This window comes from Lactuca sativa, chromosome 6 (assembly GCF_002870075.4).
Source record: "Lactuca sativa cultivar Salinas chromosome 6, Lsat_Salinas_v11, whole genome shotgun sequence".
NCBI classification, from domain to species: domain Eukaryota; kingdom Viridiplantae; phylum Streptophyta; class Magnoliopsida; order Asterales; family Asteraceae; genus Lactuca; species Lactuca sativa.
The window spans coordinates 8,436,082-8,446,305 of record NC_056628.2 but is presented as its reverse complement, the minus strand read 5'-3'; the positions used below and the strand labels follow the sequence as shown (position 1 = coordinate 8,446,305).

The window sequence follows — 10,224 nt, the reverse complement described above, 5'->3', positions numbered from 1 at the left end:
CAATTAAATAAACTCTTAATTAATTCAGAAAAGCAGCTTTATGATTTGTATAAAATTCCCAGCAATACCTAATACTCCTTACAAGCTCGGAAGCGTAAAGATATGATTTTTACAGTTTATATCAGAGTTAAATCCCAAACATAGATCCAATTTGATACTTGCTACTTATTATCAGTTGACAAGACCAATTACAGATTCTATTAACTGATTTACTGGAATAATAAAAATCCTAGCTAGGTGATCAGACTAACAAAAATTAAAAATCAAACTTTCATTCAGCTCAAAACTAACAATTCTAGATAGAAACACAAAAAGAAAACCATATCTGAAAACTAATCACATGAAAAGTACTAGTCTAATGCAGAACAAAAAACTAGCGTTTAGCCAGACATGACAAAAAATGAATCTAAACTAATAAAGAGAAACATTAACCGAATAATCTTCTAAACTAAACGAATGAGATGATTCACAACCTTCAGATCTTCAAAAATCTTTGAAAGGTATCATAAATCGTATTCAAAAGTGTTCTTCATCGCCTGGAATTATCTAATCTGATAATAAGGGTCGTATTTATATGAGAGACAGAAGTTTCTAGAGAAAGAAACTGAACAATGCGATTGCAGTTTTCAGATATGTGATCGCAGATTTTCAGATAAATTCTAGATTATCCGCTAAATGATATACGATGCTATCTTCAACGTTTTCAGAACTTCGGGCCAAAAAATGTGATCGCAGAAGGGGATTATGCGATCGCAGAAAACGTGATTTCTTCCATAATTGTGTCTGAATGAAGTATGAAGCCAAATATGAAGTTTCTGGAGGTGCGTGTAAGAAATGTGATCGCAAAATTGACATATGCAATCGTAGAAATCACTTTTTCTTCTCATCTCAACTCTGGGAACTTCGTGACATTTATGCAATCGCAGAAAGGAGAATTGCGATCGTATAAACTTATTTTTGGGTCGTTTCGGACGTGACTCTTCATTTTAAGAACTCCTTGTTATTTAGAATCATTCTTCAGTTCCAGCTCCATTTAAGCTCCAAACATGCATCCAGCTGCTCCCAAAATACAACTCCACTCAATTTATCTGAAAATGACACAAAAATGCTAGCAGTACAGAATTCTGATAAAAGACATGAGTTGAACATTATTTAAACTAATGACATGCATATGCATAAAATATGATGCTAAATGATAACAAAAACTATCCTAAAAGATGCATAAAATGGAATATCAAATCTCCCCAAGCTTGAACTTTACTTCCCTCAAGTAATAAAAAGATTAAACATGATAAACAAATGGAAAGATAGATGACCTAAAAATAATTTAGAATAAAGACGGAAATAAATAAAAGGAAACTTAAAAACTTGAACTAAAAATACTTCACTCTTTTTTTTTCTCCACATTATCAGATTTCACAACGAGGAAGCTCCAATGAAATCACTACCTAAACAATAGTCTCGATACCTTTAGTGCTTATTCAAAATTCATATGTAATAAGTCAAACCAAGCTTTTGATAATTTTTATGCCGAATTAAATTTGTGAGAACAATATACTTTTAAAAATAATATCACGAAAATTCGTTTATAAAAACTTAACTTGACTGAACCCTCCTTTTTCTGAACTCGTTCAGTAAACACGGTAAGCTCCGTTATGAACATAAAATCCAATCTTACCCCTATGATTTCATTATCGAGGGACCAATCTCATTATACTACACATCTTCTTTGTCTTGATCAACTTGTAACATCTAATTTTTCAGTTATCCGTTTTTGACCCTTGAGTTGATATTTGTTTGCAAGATTGGTCCCTAATAGCATTTTCGTAATTTTTGGCCATTTCTTGTGTACGTTGGGCATACTCTTAGCACGCAGGGTGTACATAGACAGGGTGCAAAACCTAATTTTTACACTTTGGAGCCTATTTAAGCACCTTTATGGCCTCATACACCCTCTTATCTTCAACCTCCTTCCTCATTTCGAAACCCTAAAGTGTGTGAGTGTATTGTGAAGCTTGAAGAGCCCTTTTTGGTTTTATTTTGGAGTTTCTGGAGTAGAAGGAAGAACCTTGAGGTCGTGGTGTTTCACTCAAGGCCTTGAACCCAGTTTAGCTCAAATTTGTCACAGAGCATTGGGACTTGCTTGCGAAAATTACAATCACATGTTCGTTCTAAGAATTCATGTCATTTGTGGGTGTCGAAGTGGTTGAAAGGAAACCACTCATGAATCATGAACTTGCAAAAGCTTTTTCGAATTGTGTTGTCGTTGTAAATAAAGATGGCTTTGTTGGGAGTAATATTCAGTTGATCTGGATCTGCTTACACTTTTAAAACTAGAAGAGATTTATTTTCATGAGTTTAGAAGATACTATAGTTGGATTTGCCCATAAGCAAGTCTTTTTTTTGCAATGGGCTTTTTCCTCGCCACTAGACATTTGGCACAAATCATAATGCTCCCAAACATCATTCACCCAAGTGGTTGTTAAGATTTTCACCATAATGTTGTTCGAGTCTCGAGTAGTAGAATTTCTTGAAATCATTTTTAAAGAGTGTTAATGAACTAGAGAAAGGTATTTATATTCGTGTGTTAAAAACTAGTGTCTAACATTTATTATATGTGTTTAGAGTGGGGAAAATTCAAGAGAAGTCAAAACTAGTTGTTTTCCAGTGATTAGAAAAAAAAATCAAGTTGTATTGTTTTAACAGGCATAAAACAAATTGGATTCAAAACCAAATTAAGATACATATTTTAGTTAAATCGGTTTACGATATGGGATCTGATATGATTCATAGTCTAAAATATCAAATAGGTTTCAATCCGGGATACTAGATTATATAATCTGATTTGGTCAAAAATCAATTTTAACCTGATCTAGATTTTGGGTCAGATTGGATCCATACCGGAGATCTGGTTTTGATGTGTACCTCTAACCCTCCCTCATTTGGAAGATTATTAAATTGAGAAGAGTCGGAGAGATTGGTATTTGGAGAAAAATTCAAAATATATTAAATGAATTGTGGCTAAAATTGATTTATAACATCAAAATCGGTTGTTTAAACCTTTAAGGTAGTCATCTCTTATATTTGAATGGTTACATGTTGAGTTTAGCCTCCATCAATGATGAATCACTTCCTAGATCCATTAATATTTAATTAGGGATTATGATTTGGTGTGTTTATTAATGGAACTTAATGCTTTATTACTAATCCATTGAAGTTAATACATATGCATGGTTAAATAGGATCTTCTGAAATTTTAATGGGTGATGTGATCCTTTGATTTGGTGAGTCATTAATTGATCCATCTATATATGATTTTGATTATGGAATTAATGATATGTTATTATTTAGAATCAGATTATAGTAGTCTAAGTTCATGTCATTGAGTAGGATTCAATCTAGTGCACATTTTTTGAAGCCTAAATTAAAGATAATGATGATCTGTTTAATTAATGCATTAATATGTAATGACATTTATTAAAAGGTTATTATTGTTGGATTTTTTTTTGGAAAGGGAACTTCCCTAACAAGGGTGTCCGGGCCAGCTTTCGCGCACCGACTAATTCCCCGCTGCAAACATGAGGCTTTGCCTCATGCCCCGGAGTCACTGCAGGCGAACCTCCATGGCCACAAAGGCTTAGTAGTGCCAGGATTTGAACATGGGTCAATAGGTTATCCACCATATCTTCCACATGCCTTACCAAGTCACCACAACTGCAAAGAACAAGTCTTTTAACTATATTGCTAACTATATATAAATCTATAGGGTCACACACAAAAATAATAATATATCAAATAAATATAATATATGCAGTATATATTATTATTTAATCAAAACAAGTAAAAAAATTATTTCTTATTATTTAGACTAAGTCTACGAGACAAAGTGAGATTGGTGATTTGAATCTTACCCACATCCAAACTCTCCTATCCTTTCCTCTTTTATTCTTCAATTTTGATATGTTGAATAAGAAGGTGGTGCTTGTTTTGATTGTCAGAAAAGGGGGTTAGCATTCTAGTTGGTGTTTCAAGGTCTTTGTGTGGATATCCTTATAGATGTTCTTTGTTGAACACTAGTTTCTATTTGTTCAAACTCATTTGGATCCATGAATTATTTGGAAATTATTTTAGGTAATATTTATTTGTGTTTATTTTTATGTGTTTTTATATTGCAATGTTTGAAAATAAATGAAGCAACCTTGATTTACAATAATTACATTTAAGGTTTTAGACAATTTATAACTACCTTAAGTCATCAAAACCTAATTTATAAACATGATAGTTAAGCTAGGAAAAGTAGAATGCCATTTATAAAGTTTTTCTTGTTTTGTATAAGTCTGATCATTTGTACAACTTTATAATGTTCATGAGTAAATTTACCAAACCTTGTAATCTTCTCACTTGTACACACTTCACAACTTTTTCAACATTGATCCGTTTAGCCTATGGTTTCTTCCATTGGTGTCCTAAGGACTTGTAACAAGTACTTTTGATAAAAAAAAGTTAAGTAATTGTAGTAGTGCTAATTAGAAAGTTTGATGTCAATTAAGGTTAATCATATAACTTAATTATTTGTATACAGGCAATCTAAAACATTCCTTACACTTAATGAAGTTGAATAAAAGATTGAATGCCTACACATTAAGGTGAGTACTTTACGATAAAGCACGTGTCCTTTATTTTGACATTATACTTTGAGTTAATTATTATATGTTATAACACTAGATTTACACTCTTGTTTGAAATACTATATGTAGTTATGCACACATGTAGTGTTTTGAGAAATGTATATATTAAATGGAGATGCCTTATTCATGTGTTAATGTTTTCCGTACTATTTGAGTTTAAAATTATGAGCATGTGCATCCATACACCGAATGAGATTGAAACTTTTGAGTTTAAATCTGGTTTTGCAAGACCTTCTCAAAGTACTTGTGTGATGGTTCACGTATACGTAGTACAATGTTATGATGCTACAGTTTTGGTGCCTCTGTTTAGGCTAATTTCGTTGTGTTAGTTCCTACAATAGGTGAAGGGGAAACCCTTAGGAGATACTAAGTAAAAGGTGAGGTGACCACAATGACTTCGAGGTTTATAAGTAATTCACCTTATCATGCATTTTATTTCATATATTGTTGTCTTGATGATGTTTTGTTGAATTTTATGATGTTGTGACAATGTACTTTGTTTTATGTAATAGTTTCCCCTAAAATGAAGTTTTGTTGGTTTTACGGATGTTATATATATATATATATATATATATATATATATATATATATATATATATATATATATATATATATATATATATATATATATATATATATATATATATATATATTGTTCTTATAATATCTACCCCTATCGTTAATTATGATTTTTTATAAAACATTCTAATTTGACATATGTTCAAGTTAGCAACCGTAGTCGGTTGCTTAGTGACTTTGAAGACGGGTGAGTTTGAGGAAATTTAGAAGATTGATTATGATGTTATATTTGGAATAGTTAAACACTTAACTTTAGTCTCTTTTGTTAATTGTTATACCATCATATACTCTTTTGACAAAGTATTTTTCTGTTGTTAAAAGAGGGAGATGGTTTGGAAACATTTTTTCCTCAGCTTTTAATTTATAATGGTTTTCAAACTATTTCCATAATATTTCTAAATGATTATTTCTAATAACACATATAAAAGGTGCTTGAAATAGATATGCATAGATCCTAACAAAAACACGCCAACATTATTCAAAAAACTTTAATCGAACACCATAGACATTCTATTCACATATGTGGCCAAAAAACATGCAAACATGCCTTGTTTGGAGATACTCTAGAGCACACTTGTTTTGACAACCTATTTTAAACTATTGTTTGTGGACACTACATAATTGAAATAGAGAATTGTTTTCCATGGTCCTCACATAAGCCTTTTTGTACTTAAATAAGAATGACATTTCGGATTGGTAAATCATTGATGGAATTATTCCTAGTAGGTGTCAATGTTCTCTAACAATTGGTTTGGCCAATTGTAGTATCTGTCATGGAAATTTGCACAAATGCATATTATCAACTTGTAAACATCATTAATTATGATTAAGACATAATGAAATAAGTGACAAACAAATTAGGCAAAATCAACTTATGGGTAAGTGTGAGACCACAAACAAAGATGAACAAACCAACCAAAAAAGAAAGTCGGACCAAGATATAAAACCCATTTATTAATGGATATCTACAACCTTCAAAGTCATAAATTTAAATATCTTTAAGATATAACAACCCTTTATTAATGATTTTAGAAAACAATGGTGCATTGAAATAAGAAATTAATTATATTAGGTATATAGTTATTGTATGTAGATAGAATTGAAACATTATCATTATAACTTTGAAGAAACACATAATAGTTCTACAATAGTAATCATATGTTACACCTTTATAAAGTGTCCAATATCGATCTCCCCTCTACGGCTTCCACTCACCATCGCACCACCACCACTTCCACCACCACCGTCGACATAGCTATGATATCTCTCATCCTCTCTCACACACATACTTCACGCTCACTGTGTGTGTTCATAGTACCAACGAAGCAAAACAATGACTTGGCCCCATCGATATAACTACGACCTCTGACCTGTCAGTCTGTGTGTGTCTCTCTCTCTCTCTATGCTTTCTCTCTCACACACAACCACCGTAACATAGACAGTGTCTTGTATAAACCGCTGTTTGCAATAAAATATCTTTGTTTATGAGAATCACAAAACAATGGTTGAGAGTTTAGATGCCCAATTAACCTAAAAGACAAAGCCCAAGAAAGCCCTTAAACTCACATGGCAGCTACTGCCTCTTCAGACAACCATAAAATTCATCTACAGAAAAAGCCCACCACCAGTAATAAGTTCAGACGCCGGCGGATCAAAGAAACCACTATTTCATCCACCATCACTAACCACCATCAACACCCGTCTGTTGTGTCACCGGAAAATAGTTCTTGGTGTTGCCCATCGGCCGTTTCCTCCTACAAACACCCACCTCAACCGCAAACAACCACCGTTAACCCTCAACGCTGTTCGGATTCTCCGGTCGTGTCTGCGTCAAGGGAATCTTTAATTGAAGAACCTTCGTTAAGTGTTGAGAAATCCGTTATTTTATCTTCCGATTCACCGGTAAATCGCGATAAGACAACCATGACTACTACCACCGCCGTATACGGTGGCGGTGCTAACCACCACGAAACATTTCCATCTTCTTTTACCAATTTCAACTCTGCTCTCACCGCCGGACTCTTGAATCCGATGTCGCCGCCCCCACCCACCTCCGATAAAACCCGATCCAGCCCAACTCTTTTCGAGATGATGGCTAACGAACCTGATTGTAAGATCCCCAATAATTCAAACGCCAACGGCAATGTTTCATATCCAACCCCTAAAAAACCCAGCAATCATATGATCCCACCACCGATTATTATCGACAAACAAGCTTTGATGCAACAGCGGTTGTTGGATCTTTTGTCCTGTCGTAGCCCCGGCAGCCAATTCAATGACCCAAATTCGAGTGATGTGAAGCTCACGTTGACATCGAAAGATGGTATGATTGTTTCCATGAATGCTCATCGACAGATCTTGGTGGGTCATAGTCGGTTTTTCGCCTCCAAATTATCAGATTATCGATGGAAAGGAGGGCAACAACCATACATTGTTGAGATTTCTGACTGCGATGATATTGAGGTGTATATAGAGTCAATTAGGTTGATGTATTGTAAAGATTTGAGGAGGAAGCTCATGAAGGAAGATGTTCCTAAGGTTCTTGGGATCTTGAAGGTAACCTAATTATATACTACTACATTTATTTACATCATTTCGTTTAGTATAGTGTAATTGTGATCCACAAAATGCAAATTTCATATGTTACATGATTGAATTTAAGAACTTGTGCCAAATTGATATACCATATGAAATTACATGATTCTTGATAGTTAGGAAGATGGATTCACTACATGAAAGTTTTTAATTCCTAATGGAAACCATGAATACATGTTTCTTGCAGTGTTTGATTGAATGTTGTTTGTAAGCCTTTTAGGACATTGAATAGGTCTTATAATTGTATTATGTTTAACATAGGTGTCAGCAGCAATTGGATTCGATGCTGGGGTTTTATCTTGTTTGGAGTATCTAGAAGCTGCCCCATGGGCTGAAGATGAAGAAGAAAAGGTATCTTCTTTATTATCGGAGCTTCAGCTGGAAGGGGTAGGTGCCATTGAAGTTCTAAAAAGGGTATCAGTTGACTTTACATCAGGGGTTGACCATGGTGACAATAATGAAGAGGTTCTTCTCAAGCTTTTGCACATTGTTCTTGAAGGAAAAGATGAAAAAGCAAGGCGAGAGATGAAAGTTTTGGTCTCAAAAATGCTTCATGAGAATTCATCAAGAAATGATTTAAGGAAAGAATCTTTATATTCGGCTTGTGAAAAATGTTTACTTTTGTTAAAAAAACATTTCTTGAAAGCTTCAAATGGGGATTTACAAGATGTTGCTCAAATCACACGACAAGCGGATAATTTACATTGGCTTCTTGATATTTTAACCGATAGACAAATTGCTGAGGATTTCTTGAGGTCATGGGTGTCTTTGACCGAGTTATCAGAAGTTCATTCTAAAGTGCCACCACTTCATAGATATGAAATTAGTAGAGTTACTTCAAGATTATTTGTGGGTATCGGAAAAGGTCAACTTTTGGCTTCTAAAGATTTGAGGTGTTTGTTGTTACAAACATGGTTGGTACCCTTTTACAATGATTTTGCTTGGATGAAGAGGGCATCACGGGGGCTAGATCGTCATTTGATCGAAGATGGTCTTGGGAATACTATTTTGACTTTGCCTTTATCTTGGCAACAAGAAATCTTGATGTCATGGTTTGATCGATTCTTGAATTCTAGTGATGATTGTCCGAATATACAAAGGGCGTTTGAGGTTTGGTGGAGAAGGGCTTTTTGTAAAAAAGATCGCGAGCAATATCGTATTACAAATGGAAATTTCAAGAATTCTTGAAATTGAGGTATTAATGGTATAAAAAAAAGGATACATTTTTAGGTGGAGGGATGTGAATTATTGATGTTTTTTTTTTATGTACAAGATTATGGTAATATGGTGGTTGGTTGGTTATTGATGGTGATGAGTTCGTTTCCAAGTGTTTTAATTTGAATTTTGAAGCCTCATGTCATGTGACACCCACCCCAATGGCTATATTTATTTGTGGTTTTCAATGAAATTCTTTCCTATTTAAGATTTTTAACGACTTCTAATGGTTGTGATGTTGATACAATACAATCAACTTGTTGGTGATGAGTCATTATGCAATCAACATTTTAAGACTTTCCATTTTTATATACATTTCATGTATGAATGTGTGTTTGTATGTAACATATCGACATACATTTATATCTTTTGAAAGGTTACATCAACCTTTGTTTTCTTTCTTTTAGGATCTTATAAGGGGCATCTTCTTGACTGGTTTTTTTTATATCTACATATGTATTACATGTATTTATGTAAAAATGTACCACAATGTTGTAAATACATATATGTTTTGTACTTCCTTCCCAAAAAATGCCAACACTTTTCATTTTGGGTGTCTTAAATATTGTAACATATTTGATTTTTTAATTTCATGATTATATTAAAAATATATATATAATGTATTTGTATTATTTTATTAGTTCATGTAACATGATTTTTAATTATATGTAATGAACTTATCATTACATTCAGAAATGTTTGTCGATTAAATGCAAGGTTGAGATTTGTCTAAACATTGTGAAAACGAATGTTTGGAGTGTAGGGAAGCCAAGTTGTTACAATTATTAATAGGTGTTGTATTCTAATTGACTTGGACTTTATTTGTATTTGTCTGAAAATGACATGATTGCGTCTCTTAGGGGCCAAAAAAGATAAGGAGAGGCGCATTTGACTTATCATCTAATGGAACTCCCTAGTGTGGTCACAATGCCTTGTTGAATAGGATAACATGACAATTTAGTGTAAGGGTTAATATCAAGAACAGATAATAAGGTATCATATGCTTTAAATTTTTCAATAATGCTATTTTACGTTGTATAGGACTCTTAAATCTATATTGTTTAAATCGTACTAATATGATATTTTAATGCCCATCCAACAGGGTCCTCATCCTTCTAGGCATCCACATCGTATATATGATAGATGT

At 33.3% G+C, this 10,224-nt stretch overlaps 1 protein-coding gene across 1 annotated transcript; it reads left to right on the top strand.

Annotated features, from left to right (window-relative positions):
- Nucleotides 1–6,399: 6,399 nt before the first annotated feature.
- LOC111921858 (BTB/POZ domain-containing protein At1g63850) lies at nucleotides 6,400–9,294 on the top strand. The gene is made up of 2 exons (XM_023917431.3): nucleotides 6,400–7,823; nucleotides 8,124–9,294. The coding sequence occupies exons 1-2, from the start codon at nucleotides 6,834–6,836 to the stop codon at nucleotides 9,048–9,050; spliced, it is 1,917 nt and encodes a 638-aa protein (XP_023773199.1). The 5' UTR covers nucleotides 6,400–6,833; the 3' UTR covers nucleotides 9,051–9,294.
- The last annotated feature ends 930 nt before the right edge of the window (nucleotides 9,295–10,224 follow it).

Coding starts and splice junctions, on each gene's coding strand:
- LOC111921858 (XM_023917431.3), top strand. CDS start 6,834: ATGGCAGCTACTGCCTCTTCAGACAACCATAAAATTCATCTACAGAAA. Junction 7,824..8,123: donor AGGTTCTTGGGATCTTGAAG/GTAACCTAATTA, acceptor TGTTTAACATAG/GTGTCAGCAGCAATTGGATT.